Source organism: Salvelinus fontinalis, chromosome 6 (genome assembly GCF_029448725.1).
Source record: "Salvelinus fontinalis isolate EN_2023a chromosome 6, ASM2944872v1, whole genome shotgun sequence".
Classification (NCBI taxonomy): domain Eukaryota; kingdom Metazoa; phylum Chordata; class Actinopteri; order Salmoniformes; family Salmonidae; genus Salvelinus; species Salvelinus fontinalis.
The window spans coordinates 7,725,952-7,741,313 of record NC_074670.1 but is presented as its reverse complement, the minus strand read 5'-3'; the positions used below and the strand labels follow the sequence as shown (position 1 = coordinate 7,741,313).

The 15,362-nt window shown below is 44.8% G+C and overlaps 2 protein-coding genes across 3 annotated transcripts in view; one reads left to right on the top strand and one right to left on the bottom strand.

Annotated features, from left to right (window-relative positions):
* The window catches only part of LOC129856928 (maestro heat-like repeat-containing protein family member 1), a 40,260-nt gene extending 38,425 nt beyond the window's left edge, over positions 1–1,835 (bottom strand). The window contains exons 1-3 of one of the 2 annotated variants that reach the window (XM_055924706.1): positions 1,567–1,835; positions 720–831; positions 397–542 (exon numbers count right to left, since the gene is read on the bottom strand). In XM_055924706.1, the coding sequence (XP_055780681.1) occupies positions 397–542; positions 720–741 (168 nt within the window). In that variant the 5' untranslated portion in view covers positions 742–831; positions 1,567–1,835. The remainder of the gene's footprint in view (positions 1–396; positions 543–719; positions 832–1,566) is intronic. The other variant, XM_055924707.1, reaches the window with a different exon arrangement.
* An 8,997-nt stretch (positions 1,836–10,832) lies between these two features.
* Positions 10,833–12,245, top strand: LOC129856769 (uncharacterized). The gene has a single exon (XM_055924487.1). It carries the CDS (start codon positions 10,833–10,835, stop codon positions 12,243–12,245), a length of 1,413 nt encoding a protein of 470 aa, XP_055780462.1.
* The last annotated feature ends 3,117 nt before the right edge of the window (positions 12,246–15,362 follow it).

Genomic DNA, 15,362 nt, shown 5'->3' with positions numbered 1-15,362 from the left:
AGAGTGAAATTTACATCAAGGATGGTGACAGGACAGATAAATGGCTGAAAGTAAGAGGAACGACACCTCTAAAACAGAACTAGAAACCTATGCTGTTATTCAAGTACAATGGAAACATATGACTGCTACAGTAGGTTTTAAACATCAGGCTTGTATTACAATTTTCTTGGGTCTTGGTAGTAAGAAGATTATATTAATTTTGTTAACATAGAGCAATGTTTACAGAGGCCAGCATTGAGCACCACCTACCTCAACACAAATAGCCTACAAACATGGGCCACATCAAGTTCAGCATAAATTGCTAATGAGACTGGGGACTTTATTATAGTGTTCCAGCCTCTGCTCCACACAGTAGCCAATCAACAGTAAGTGGCAGTAGTAGTAGTGGTGTCTGACCTTGGGGTGCTTGACCAGGTAGTCCTGGCACATGGACAGGACCTTGTTAGGCTGCTGCTTCCCCAGGGTCAGTATGGACTTCCTGACCTGCTCCCTGACCACTGGGTCCTTGTCATTGGCTGAATCCAGCAGGGCCAGGGTCACCTCTGATAGGGAGAGAAGACATGGAGGATTGGGAGAATACAGAATAGACGTGGAGGAGTGAGACAAATGAGAGACCTGGGGTCTATTCATACCACCAAACAGCATGCAAGGGATCAACAGCATCCAATATCAAAAGAAGTAATGGCATAAGGACACAATTATGAATAGAGGTCACTCACGCTCCACATCTGACTCCTCCATAGTGCCTGTCTGAAGGCTGGGCCTGGAGATATTTAGGATTTCATTTGGTGGTCAGAAAGGGTTAAAACTTGTTCATCTGGTTTCACCACACTGCAAAGAGAGAAAACATGCATGTTTGACATGTCAAAGAATGGTAGTCTATGGTAATAGTCGGGCGAATGGAGAACACCAACACAATGTGATTGTTTTTCATGTGCTTAAAACGGTGCAATCTCCATTATATTCTCACTGGCGATGATGTGCAGTAACATCATGACTAGCTCACTTGCGTCACTTTATGTGGCAACTTTAAGACTAGTGAAAATAGCCACATGACATGTCCTATGCTGGATAGAAACAAAGAGTTGCAACAGACCGTTGCCGTGCATGACAAAGTAAATCAACTGTTAACTAGCTGTCAAATCATAACGAGTCTGAACCTGAAAAGTCAGAGAGAAGTGCAGCACTTCCTAGTCAGACCAATTCTTGTTTTTCTTGGTTGGGATATTACGTAGCTAAGTTAGCTATTACACATGTTCTGCGCTGGTAAGTGGGTATGGTTGTTGTCAATATGCTATAATTGTATGTGAATACATGAAGTGTCATCGACCTACATCGTCTATTACTACAGGTGACAACAAGTTAGCTCTGTTTCGGAATGAGACAGAAGGGCAAGCTCTGTAACAGAGCTAGCTAGCGGTCACCTGTAACAATAGACAATGGGGTCGATGACATTTCACGTATTCAATTCTAGTATATTGACAACATCCATACTGTTAACCGCATACCAGAGGCGAACACATGGAATGATGAGCGTCGTTAAATACAGCAAAGTAGGCTCCCCACCTTTCGAACAGCCCGTCTGACAGGCTAGCTTGATGTTAACTAACAAGCTAGCTAACGTTACACACAAATGCAAGGATGAATCTCCTCACGCGCAGTAATCCAGTGAAAATGCGATGTATATTGTCCGATACTTGGCTGACTAACTGTCTTCCACTGTGATATTGTATTTTTCCTCAATATAAAGAGAGAGACTTGTTAGCATCCAGTAGCTAGATTAGCTCTATGCCACTGCAACGCATCGCAAGCAGGTAAACACCCCTAATCAAGTGCGTCGAGTCAGTGTGGGCGTGACTTTGACAGGAGTTCAGCTGATTGAATGATTTTGATGCATGTGATAGATCACTGACTGGATATCACGAGGTACGTGAGATATCACTTTTCTGTAACTTTTGCAAATTTATAGCCATAGGAAAATAATCTGTTTTTGTGTCATGCATCATGACTTGAAATACTTTGACAATGTGGACTGGATACATCACAATATCTATGTTTTTATATTCAATTTCTATTTTCTATCCAGCAATATTAGCCATATTACTGCGATCATGTGGTGACCAACCAGCAAGTGTCTTCACTGACATTTTCTACCTCTCCCTGTCAGAGTCTGTAATATCACATGTTTTAAGCAAACCACCATAGTGCCTGTGCCCAAGAACACTAAGGTAACCTGCCTAAATGACTACCAATCCGTAGCACTCAAGTCTGTAGGGTCATGGCTTACATCAACACAATCATCCCAGAAACCCTAGACCCACTCCAATTTGCATACCGCCCCAACAGATCCACAGATGATGCAGTCTCTATTGCACTCCACACTGCCCTTTCCCACCTGGACAAAAGGAACACCTATGTGAGAATACTATTCATTGACTACAGCTCAGCGTTCAACACCATAGTGCCCTGAAAGCTCATCAATAAGCTAAGGACCCTGGGACTCTGCAACTGGATTCTGGACTTCCTGACGGGCCGCCCCCATGTGGTAAGGGTAGGTACAACACATCCGCCACGCTGATCCTCAACACAGGGGCCCCTTAAGGGTGTGTGCTCAGCCCCCTCCTGTACTCCCTGTTCACTCATGACTGCATGGCCACGCACGACTCCAACACCATCATTACATTTGCCGATGACACAACAGTGGTAGGCCTGATCACCTACAACAACGAGACAGCCTATAGGGAGGAGGTCAGAGACCTGGTCATGTGGTGCCAGGACAACAACCTCTCCCTCAATGTGATCAAGACAAAGGAGAGGATTGTGGACTACAAGAAAAAGAGGACCGAGCACGCCCGCCTTCTCTTCGACAGGGCTGCAGTGGAGCAGGTTGAGAGCTTCAAGTTCCTTGGTGTCCACATCACCAACAAACTAACATGGTCCAAGCACACTATGACAGTCGTGAAGCGGGCACGACAAAACCTATTCCCCCTCAGGAGACTGAAAAGATTTGGCATGGGTCCTCAGATCCTCAAAAGGTTATACAGCTGCACCATCGAGAGCATCCTGACTGGTTGCATCACTGCCTGGTATGGCAACTGCTCGGCCTCCGACCGCAAGGCACTACAGAGGGTAGTGCGAGCGGCCCAGTACATCACTGGGGCCAAGCTTCCTGCCATCCAGGACCTCTATACCACGCGGTGTCAGAGGAAGGCCCTAGAAATTGTCAAAGACTCCAGCCACCCTAGTCATAGACTGTTCTCTCTGCTACCACACGGCAAGCTGTACCGGAGCGCCAAGTCTAGGTCCAAGAAGATTCTAAACAGCTTCTACCCCCAAGCCATAAGACTCCTGAACATCTAGTTAAATGGCTACCCAGACTATTCACATTTCCCCCCCATCCCCACACCACTGCCACTCTCTGTTGTCATCTATGCATAGTCACTTTAATTAACTCTACCTGCATGTACATACTACCTCAACTAACCGGTGCCCCCGCACATTGACTCTGTACCGGCACCCCCCTGTATATATTGTTATTTTTTACTGCTCCTCTTTAGTTACTTGTTACTTTTATCTCTTATTCTTATCCATATTTTTTTAACTGCACTGTTGGTTAGGGGCTCGTAAGTAAGCATTTCACTGTAAGGTCTCTACACCTGTTGTATTTGGCGCATGTGACTAATAAAATTAGATTTGATTAGATATTTGATTTGATTTGATTACACAGGAGGTTGGTGTCACAATAACGGGCTCGTGCTAATGGCTCGAGCAGAATAGGTGGAATAGTATCAAATACATCCAATCCTTGGTTTCCATTTGGTTCCAGCCATTGTTATGAGCCCTCCTCCCCTCAGCAGCCTGCTGTACCATCTTGGCTATTTGACATCTCTTGCTGATGGTAATAACATTAACAACAAGTCACTGGGTCTTGGACAAAACCTAGAAAACTGCACTAGGGGGAGCCAGTCAGTTGGACTAGGCTCCTATATTTACCTGCTTCCAGTGCACTCCAGCGAGAGGCCTAGGCATGTACTGTACCATTACCGTCACCTGCAAAAACACCAGCACAACCTGACAAATGTTTTCAATAAGCTCTTAGTGATGATGACAACATCAGCACCACTCTTCAAATTGAAAAGATCATGGCATCATGGTCGCTCCAAGAGAAGATAGGGGGGGAAAAACATGGTTTATGGTCAAGGAAATTTGCATCCAAGGTAGGCCAATAAATAGTCAAGGCATAGCCTAACGACATTCTGTGGTACTCATAATGAAACCGCCCTTCTTTCTTGAAGCCTTTGGAAATTGGAGAGGCAGATCAATCTAGGGCTTCATTATGAGTGTAGTGAATCACATTTGCCTCTGTTCAAGATGCAATGCCATATCTATCAAGATAAAATCTTGCTATACTCATGGTGAATAAACACAACTTACTTCCTCTCTTTCTCAACTATTAGGGATCCGTCCTCAATGGCACCCTATTCCCATTACCCCCTCTATTCCCCATAGGGCTCTGGTCAAAAGTAGTGCACTATATAGGGGGTAGGATGCCCTTTGGGATGCTCAGTCAAGATAAAGACATGAATCACATTGTTTTATGCATGGTGAATGTATGAACACAACTTACTTCCTCTCTTTCTCAACTATTAGTGCATTTGAAGTCAAACAGGACGCATGTGATATTACATCCTATGACTTCTTCTATTCAATGTGGCACAAGTCTATCGTAATAATTCATCAGCATGAACTAAACCCAACCCAACAATTTACTGGGGGGGCGGGGGGGACTGGTCCAGCTCAAGGTGTCATTCAAAAAAATTCGCCCCTCTCCCCAAAGTTATAAATATTTTCACATGACCCTCCCCTTGTATTGTAAAATAAATTGGACACCCTCCCCCCTCATAAAATTGACTCAAAATAATGTTTACGACCACAAATAACAATAACTGTAGCGACCCTGTGTTTATAACCGTGGATATCGACTTTCCAAATCAGCATGCTTTTGTGATACAGTCGATGCCACGCAGGGATACGGGCCAGAAGGTTTAGCGTTCGCAGACCACCACAGACGAGCTCACTCTCCCTGCCTATTTCATTACACTACGATCAGAGCCAGCAGCAGACAATGATCAGCTAGGGGGAAATTAGATTTTCAACATTTTGATGCCATATTTATCATTATATAAAATAAATGCAATGAACTTTCCACAAAACAGGTTTCTGTGCCAATGCACCACACAACCAATAAACAAAGCATACCATCTTCGGGCACTTCAATATCATGGTTTGCATTTTCAACACCACAATAAATTGACTATTCATACTGTAGATATGTCAATCTCTACAAGCAGAGATACATCCCTCCCTACCATGTAGACTTACTCAGTATCAAAGGCTTGTCTTCACAATCTACGAATGTCATTAAACTTTTTGCTGTTTTGTAACAGATGTCTCGTTCCATTCATCAATTGGCTGCTGCACAGTTCGGATTGATTGATTGATTGATTTTATTGCTCAGGTAAAAAAATATATATTTATTCTAAAATGGATTAAATAAATAAAAAATCCTCAGCAATCTACACACAATACTCCATAATGACAATGCAAAAATATATTTTTTTAAATATTTTGTTAATTTATAAATAAAAAAACTGAAATATCACATTTCCATAAATATTCAGACCCTTTACACAGTAAGCATCGAGTCTTCTTGGGTCTGAGTCTACAAACTTGGCACAGTTGTATTTGGGGAGTTTCTCCCATTCTTCTCTGCAGATCCTCTCAAGCTCTGTCAGGGAGTTTGATGGGTAGCATTGCTGCACAGCTATTTTCAGGTCTCCAGAGATGTTCGATTGGGTTCAAGACCAGGTTCTGGCTGGGCCACTCAAGGACATTCAGAGACTTGTCCCGAAGCCACTCCTGCGTTGTCTTGGCTGTGTGCTTAGGGTCATTGTCCTGTTGGAAGGTGAACCTTCACCCCAGTCTGAGATCCTGAGCTCTCTGGAGCAGGTTATCATCAAGGGTCTCGCTGTACTTTGCTCCGTTCATATTTGCCTCGATTCTGACTAGTCTCCCAGTCCCTGCTGCTGAAAAACATCCCCAGAGCATGCCACCACCATGCGCTTAACCATAGGGATGGTGCCAGGTTTCATCCAGACGTGACGCTTGGTTTCATCAGACCATCAATCTTGGTTTCATCACACCAGAGAATCTTGTTTCTCATTGTCTGAGAATCATTAGGTGCCTTTTGGCAAGCTCCAAGTGGGCTGTCATGTGCCTTTTACTGAGGAGTGGCTTCCATCTCGCCACTCTACCATAAAGGCCTGATTGGTGGAGTGCTGCAGAGATGGTTGTCCTTCTATAAAGTTGTCCCATCTCCACAAAGGAACTCTAGAGCTCTGTCAGAGTGACCATCAGGTTCTTGGTCAACTCCCTGATCAAGGCCTTTCTACACCGATTTCTCAGTTTGGCCGTGTGGCCAGATCTAGGAAGAGTCTTGGTGGTTCCAAACATCTTCCATTTAAGAATGATGGAGGCCACTGTGTTGTTGGGGACCTTCAATGCTGCAGAAATGTTTTGGTCCCTTCCCCAGATCTGTGTCTCAACACAATCCTGTCTCGGAGCTCTACGGACAATTCCTTAGACCTCATGGCTTGGTTTTTGCTCTGTGAACTGTGAACTGTGGGACCTTATATAGATAGGTGTGTGCCTTTCTAAATCATGTCCAATCAACTGAATTTACCACAGGTGGACTCCAATGAAGTTGTAGAAACATCTCAAGGAGGATCAATGTAAACCGGATGCACCTGAGCTCAATTTCGAGTCTCAGAGCAAAGGGTCTGAATACTTATGTAAATAAGGTATTTCTGTTTTCGCTTTTTCATTATGAGGTATTGTGTGTAGATTACTGAGGATGTTTTAAAATGTAATTCATTTTAGAATAAGGCTGTAACATAACAAAATGTGGAAAAAGTCAATGGGTTTGAATATTTTTCGAAGGCACTGTAACTCTGGTAGGCTTGAAACAGTCTTCCTCACCTCAAGTTCAACTGTCGGAGTCAGTTGGAGTGACGGGGCAAACTGCCTTCATATCGTAGACCTGCAGTAGCTAAAGCTTAGTAATAGCCACACCATAAGAAACCTTCACAACTGTTTCTAAACTTTATTAGGGTAATATCAAAAGTAAGTCAAGCCATTGTTAATAGGGAAAATACGAGCAGAAGAGCAAATGTAAACCCGGGAAAACTACACAACCCTCCCCTGTGCCCCCCAAAAACTACACAACCCCCCCAATTGTGCCCCCCAAAAACTACACAACCCTCCCCTGTGCCCCCCAAAAACTACACAACCCCCCCAATTGTGCCCCCCAAAAACTACGCAACCCTCCCCTGTGCCCCCCAAAAACTACACAACCCCCCCAATTGTGCCCCCCCCAAAACTACACAACCCTCCCCTGTGCCCCCCCAAAACTTCACAACCCCCCCAATTGTGCCCCCCCAAAAACTACACAATCCTCCCCTGTGCCCCCCCAAAACTTCACAACCACCCCAATTGTGCCCCCCCAAAAACCACACTACCCTCCCCTGTGCCCTCCAAAAACCACACTACCCTCCCCTGTGCCCCCCAAAAACTACACAACCCTCCCCTGTGCCCCCCCAAAAACCACACTACCCTCCCCTGTGCCCCCCCCAAAAACCACACTACCCTCCCCTGTGCCCCCCAAAAAACCACAGTACCCTCCCCTGTGCCCTCCAAAAAACTACAGTACCCTCCCCTGTGCCCCCCAAAAAACCACAGTACCCTCCCCTGTGCCCTCCAAAAACCACAGTACCCTCCCCTGTGCCCCCCCAAAAACCACACTACCCTCCCCTGTGCCCCCCAAAAACCACACTACCCTCCCCTGTGCCCCCCAAAAACCACAGTACCCTCCCCTGTGCCCCCCCAAAAACCACACTACCCTCCCTAAAGCAAAGAAAAAACGTTGACAACTCTCCCCTCTTTTGGACCACCCCTCCTCCCAGTCAATTTGGCATGAATATCTCACTGATCATCCCAAAAGCCAACACCTCATTTGGCCACTTTTCCTTCCAGTTCTCTGCTGCCTGTGACTGGAACGAAGTGCAAAAATCGCTGAAATTGGAGACTTTTATTTCCCTCACCAACTTTAAACATCTGCTATCTGAGCAGCTAACCGATCGCTGCATCTGTAAACAGCCCACCCAATTTACCTTCCTCATCCCCTTACTGTTTTTTATTTACTTTTCTGCTCTTTTGCACACCAGTATCTCTACTTGCACATGATCATCTGATGATTTATCACTCCAGTGTTAATCTGCTAAATTGTAATTATTTGCTCCTATAGCCTATTTATTGCCTACCTCCTCATGCCTTTTGCACACAATGTATATAGACTCATTTTTCCCCCTACTGTGTTATTGACTTGTTTATTGTTTACTCCATGTGTAACTCTGTGTTGTTGTCTGTTCACACTGCTATGCTTTATCTTGGCCAGGTCGCAGTTGTAAATGAGAACTTGTTCTCAACTAGCCTACCTGGTTAAATAAAGGTGGGGGGGAAAAAAGAAGAAAAAAATGAAAGTATTTTGTCTGATGTTTGTAGTAAAATATTCTGGTGTGTTTGAATGCTGTCTAATGAGCTAGTTTAGGATAGAGGCTTTGTTTGTCATTTGTATGGGAATTTATTTATTTTCTTTTTTATAAACCACAAATAATTGTTTTCTGAAACAGTGCAGCTGTAGTAACAGGCCCAGACTGTATTTCTTGATATTTAAACTTCATTAGACAAATTGTATATTGAAATGAGGCACTTGTTAAATGAATGTGTCAAATCCAAGTCCCACTCCAAATTCACAGGAAATATTTGTCTGGGACTGGTAGTACGTGTGTGTGTGTGTGTGTGTGTGTGTGTGTGTGTGTGTGTGTGTGTGTGTGTGTGTGTGTGTGTGTGTGTGTGTGTGTGTGTGTGTGTGTGTGTGTGTGTGTGTGTGTGTGTGCTGTGGGTGGGTGGGTGGGTGGGTGGGTGGGTGGGTGGGTGGGTGGGTGGGTGGGTGGGTGTGTGTGTGTGTGTGTGTGTGTGTGTGTGTGTGTGTGACTGCCAGGGGCACTGAGCTGTCACTCTAAGCAACCTAAGCAAACATCTAAATAGCCATGATTTGGTAGGTGCAGAGTGAATACGGATATTTCAAGAGTGATGGACATTAATCAGATATGAAATAAAAAGCATTACTTTGCCATTTTATTTATACATTTTCCAATACCACATTGCTTACATAAAGGTTTACATTTGCCAGCTAGTTAAATAATTTCCTACATTCAAACATTTGCTATAGCTTAAAGTCAGTATAAACAATGAGGGTGAGAGGCCCATTAGGAAACCAGCCATGGCTAAAGCTCAATAACTCTCCGTTAAATATCGCTGCATCTGTTGATTTGGGGAGATGACTGTTTATAAAACTCTGCATTTTCACGGCTCCAAGTCCGTTAGCTCCCCGAGACTAAATGAATGGTCTCTCCTGGCGGCCCAGTCTATCCTCCTGAGTTTTAACACAGTCCATAATGAAAAGTTTAAGGAGACAGACGAGACGGAACGGAGGTTTAGACTTTTATTAAAAAACATTAAACAAATTACAGGCCAACAGGCATACCAACCCTGTGACCAATTTGAATTAGGAATGCAAAGCATTGAGACAATTTGGCCCTGTCCATAGTCCATATGGGGACTGCATTGACAACCATGAACGTAAATCAATGTGATCCCTGGTTGCCATGGAGGTTCAGCCCGTTGAATAGTTATAGAACTGGTTAGTACAATAAACACAACTCTGTCTGTTCTCAACAAACTAACGCCTCTGAAGGAAAACCAATCACCTGATAAAATAAGGGCCTAGTTTGAGCGTTGTTGAATGTTTTTCCCCCACTACTGAACATTTACCTTGGCTTGACAGTTGTGGGAGAAAGTTCATTTACTCTGATGAGGGGAACAATTAGCTTTTTCAGTTATTCAGGTATTTTTAAACTGTAACAGGTATAGTCAAGTTTTGCACAACTATAACAAACCAAACTGTAAAAGTGTTGTTTTATGAAACCACAATCTATAGTTCAAACATAATGTCATCATATCAGTGAGACATTGTCACCTACTGTATTTCACGCTAAAAACAGAGTTACCAGGTACACTCTTGGTAAAAAAGGTGTTATATAGAGCCTATCAGGGTTTTCTGCTGTCCCCATAGGAGAACCCTTTGAAGAACCCTTTTTGGTTCCAGGTAGACCCTTTTTTGGTTCCAAGTAGAACCCTTCTGAGTTCCATGTAGAACTGTTTCCACAGAGGGTTCTACATGAAACCAAAAAGAGTTTTACGTTGAACCAAAAAGGGTTCTCCCTTTTCTCCTTCAGAGTGTACAGTGAAGGGCTCTCAGGGTGTTTTGCACTAGGTCAAACCAGTCTGTATATATGGCTCTGGGTCAAACTTGTGGAAATCATTTAAAACCACCTAAGCTATATGTACCAGTTAAACAAATCTTTATGCCCCTCAGGCAAGTACCTCACCCTCTTCGTTAATATTTTCATATTCAATAAAATTAGGGTGTTTAAAGCGCAATAATACAAAGGTTAGGCACAGGCCAAAGCCCTTAAGTCCGGGTCCACCCCTACATGGCTTAGACTGGGGGAGTGTCCCAAATGGCACCCTATCCCCTATATAGTGCATTCGTTTTGACCCGCACTCTGTTCTAACGTAGTGCACTATATAGGGTAAAGGGTGCCATTTGTGACGTAACCAGTGGAACATACACTGTTTATTCAGCTGAAGTCATGGAGCAGAGCAGCTCACAGCCCAAAGCACTCCAACACCCTCTCCCTCCATCCAGCCCACAGCACCCCAACACCCTCTCCCTCCATCCAGCCCACAGCACCCCAACACCCTCTCCCTCCATCCAGCCCACAGCACCCCAACACCCTCTCCCTCCATACAGCCCACAGCACCCCAACACCCTCTCCCTCCATCCAGCTCACAGCACCCCAACACCCTCTCCCTCCATCCAGCCCACAGCACCCCAACACCCTCTCCCTCCATCCAGCCCACAGCACCCCAACACCCTCTCCCTCCATCCATCCCACAGCACCCCAACACCCTCTCCCCCATCCAGCCCACAGCACCCCAACACCCTCTCTCTCCATCCAGCCCACAGCACCCCAACACCCTCTCCCTCCATCCAGCTCACAGCACCCCAACACCCCCTCCCTCCATCCAGCCCACAGCACCCCAACACCCTCTCCCTTCATCCAGCCCACAGCACCCCAACACCCTCTCCCCCATCCAGCCCACAGCACCCCAACACCTTCTCTTTCCATCCAGCCCACAGCACCCCAACACCCTCTCCCTCCATCCAGCTCACAGCACCCCAACACCCCCTCCCTCCATCCAGCCCACAGCACCCCAACACCCTCTCCCTCCATCCAGCCCACAGCACCCCAACACCCTCTCCCTCCATCCAGCCCACAGCACCCCAACACCCTCTTCCTCCATCCAGCCCACAGCACCCCAACACCCTCTCCCTCCATCCAGCCCACAGCACCCCAACACCCTCTCCCTCCATCCAGCCCACAGCACCCCAACACCCCCTCCCTCCATCCAGCCCACAGCACCTCAACACCCTCTCCCTCCATCCAGCCCACAGCACCCCAACACCCTCTCCCCTATCCAGCCCACAGCACCCCAACACCCTCTCCCTCCATCCAGCCCACAGCACCCCAACACCCTCTCCCTCCATCCAGCCCACAGCACCCCAACACCCTCTCCCTCCATCCAGCCCACAGCACCCCAACACCCTCTCCCTCCATCCAGCCCACAGCACCCCAACACCCTCTCCCTCCATCCAGCCCACAGCACCCCAACACCCTCTCCCTCCATCCAGCCCACAGCACCACAACACCCTCTCCCTCCATCCAGCCCACAGCACCTCAACACCCTCTCCCTCCATCCAGCCCACAGCACCCCAACACCCTCTCCCCCATCCAGCCCACAGCACCCCAACACCCTCTCCCTCCATCCAGCCCACAGCACCCCAACACCCTCTCCCTCCATCCAGCCCACAGCACCCCAACACCCTCTCCCTCCATCCAGCCCACAGCACCCCAACACCCTCTCCCTCCATCCAGCCCACAGAGACTGATTGTATCATCTGTAAGAATCTGAAAGTATCTCGTATTGAGGTGAAGTTTTGACCCTCTTCCCCTGGTGTAACGTTGCTGAAATGTCCTGCAGCTCTATGGTTATCGGTGGGGGGTTTCTGAGTTTGGAGGGCAGACATGGTGAGAGAAGTCATGCAGACATGTCTCCCGCATGTGGAACATCACCAAAAGCATGGTAGAAATATCACCATCTACTCTCCTTGGCAAATGACAGATTACATTCTACTCCTCTTTCATTTCTGATATCACACTACTTAGTTTCTTACCTTTCTGTCGCTGAAAATATCTATAGACTTACTCTTATAGACTTATTCTCTCTCTCTCTCTCTCTCTCTCTCTCTCTCTCTACAATTTGATGACTGGAAATTTCACTTCATCAACACTGTCTACTTTGGATCTATCCAAATCTGTTGAGTTTCTCCTAAATCTTACTTGCGTAAATATTGCTTCTTGGCTGCAGGTTTGGTGCTCACAAACAAATTTACTCTCATCAATAATAAAGTATGATAAAGTATGATAAAGTATGATACAATAGTATGATAGTATGATACAATAGAGGTGGAGGAATGGCTCTATTGTTTTATTTTGGTGAAGTATGATATAATAGAGGGGCAATGGCTCTATTGTTTTATTTTGGTAAAGTATGATATAACAGGGGGAATGGCTCTATTGTTTTATTTTAGTGAAGTATGATACAATAGAGGGGGAATGGTTTCTTGTTTTATTTTGGTAAAGTATGATATAATAGAGGGGAAGGAATGGCTCTATTGTTTTATTTTGGTAAATTATGATATAATAGAGGGGGAATGGCTCTTGTTTTATTTTGGTAAATTATGATATAATAGGGGGGAGGAATGGCTCTATTGTTTTATTTTGGTGAAGTCAATGCTTCCCACAGTTGTGTCAAGTTGGCTGGACTTCCTTTTGAGCATGAAAAACTGAGGACCATTGCAGTTCTTGACACACACAAACTGGTGCTCCTGGCACCTACTACCATACCCCGTTCAGAGGCACTTCAATATTTTGTCTTGCCCGTTCACCTTCTGAATGGCACACATACACAATCCATATCTCAATTGTCTCAAGGCTTAAAAATCCTTCTTTAATCTGTCTCCTCCCCTTCATCAACACTGATTTAAGTCATTTTAACGGGTGACATCAATAAGGCATCATAGCTTTCACCTGGATTCACCTGGTCAGTCTGTGTCATGGAAAGAGCAGGTGTTCTTAATGTTTTGTAGACTCAGTGTAGCGGCTGTTGTTGTAGCATGTCCATGTCCCTCCCCTCTGTAGGTCATCTATAACACACTGTTCACACAGGGACATAACCGAGCAGAAGCAGTAATACTGTAGTGGGTTGCCTCCCAAATGTCTCTCTATTCCGTATAGTGCACTACTATAATACCCTTCATCCTGGGTGACCCATAGTCAACTCTTTCTTTTGTCTTATTAAATCCCTGTGAAGCAGCTATTGAGCATTCTAAACACATTATGACTTTTTCAATGTTTCAATGTTTTCAATCATTTATTAAGTTGACTATAGGCTGCCATTTTAATTAGCTCTGGTCAGGGCCAGAACTACTGTTGTAGTATGTAGTTTGAAGACAGTGAACAGTGGTAAATCTCTAGAACAACTCAGCACAGGTGGTAAGAGAATTAACCTTAAAACGAACCGTCGAAACCTGCGAACCTGAAAGCCATCTCTGGAATTTCAGGTGGCAGGAGCAGGACTTAATGAATGGGGAGAAATAAATTACACGCAACGTCCAAATGGATCACAGCTTGAAGTAAACTTCAACAATTCTCCTGCTCCAAAATCCCATTGAGGGTCTGTAGTAGTAGTATTACTCTGTTTAACTTTGATTTCATTGCCAAATCTCCCAAAATAGATGGGTCAGAGTCAGTTCAACCCTTTCAGCAGACGCTACGTTGGTCCAATAATGAATTACAAGCAGCCAGAGGCTAAAAGTACCTTTGCACTGGCATGGCTTGGTGAAACAACATATCTCATATTAACTAATGCATGAGAGCACAGGTGTGTCTCTCAAGGTGATGGGCTAACTTCACCAAAATAGTGATCTCACCAAAACAGACTCACCAAAATAGTGAACTCACCAAAATAGACTCAGCTAAATAGTGAACTCACCAAAATAGTGAACTCGCCAAAATAGACTCACCAAAATAGTGAACTCATCAAAATAAACTCACCAAAATTGTGAACTCAACAGAATAGACACACCAAAATACTGAACTCGCCAAAATAGACTCACCAAAATAGACTCACCAAAATAGTGAACTCAACAAAGTAGACTCAACAAAATAGACTCACCAAAATAGACTCACCAAAATAGTGAAATCACCAAAATAGACTCACCAAAATAGACTCACCAAAGTAGTCTGGAAGCATGATGTTGATTTTGCTCAACGTATACAATATTTGATAACTATATTTGGAAATCTTAAAAAATAAAATAATTGCCTTCTACAAACTGATATTTGAATATGTCCCTCTTTGGCTAGAAGTCATCTTATCTACAATCCCAGAATGGCTCCATCCAACCAGCCCCTGCATACACCACCAAGCACACGGACCACAATTTAAACACATTTATGACACGTTATTTTACAACCTTAGTGGGCTTTCTCTTATTAACCATGGTGAAACAGTTTTGTATTTTAACAGCTGCTAACTAGAATTTTGATTTCTCTCCAGTCTACTCAACACTTGCGATATATGAGTTCACCTCTCTTTTAGTCTCATCTCACTGACCCCTGCCAGTTAGTAAATCAGCTAATCTGAGCATATAACATGTACCTTCCAATGGTGGCCCACCCTGACATCAGTCTCTGTGTTACAGCCTGTTGCCCTGAGCTCATGTGTTTTGTTTGGTCTACCCTCGTCTTAGTGACAGATATATAGAGCCCACATGCCATAATGTTTTGATAGTGAATCCCTTAATTGCTGTTTTAATCTCCAAATACCATAATTCATACTTCCCCATTCCTGAACAGAAAAAGGACCCTTCTTTATGACCGTTACTCAACACTCCAGGTATGTGCCTGCTCAGGAAGGCTTGTCTAATGCGAAAATACAGACAAATGTACTGTTTCATTGTTGTCCTTTCATGAAGGATTCCAGCCTCCATTACT

Coding starts and splice junctions, on each gene's coding strand:
- LOC129856769 (XM_055924487.1), top strand. CDS start 10,833: ATGGAGCAGAGCAGCTCACAGCCCAAAGCACTCCAACACCCTCTCCCT.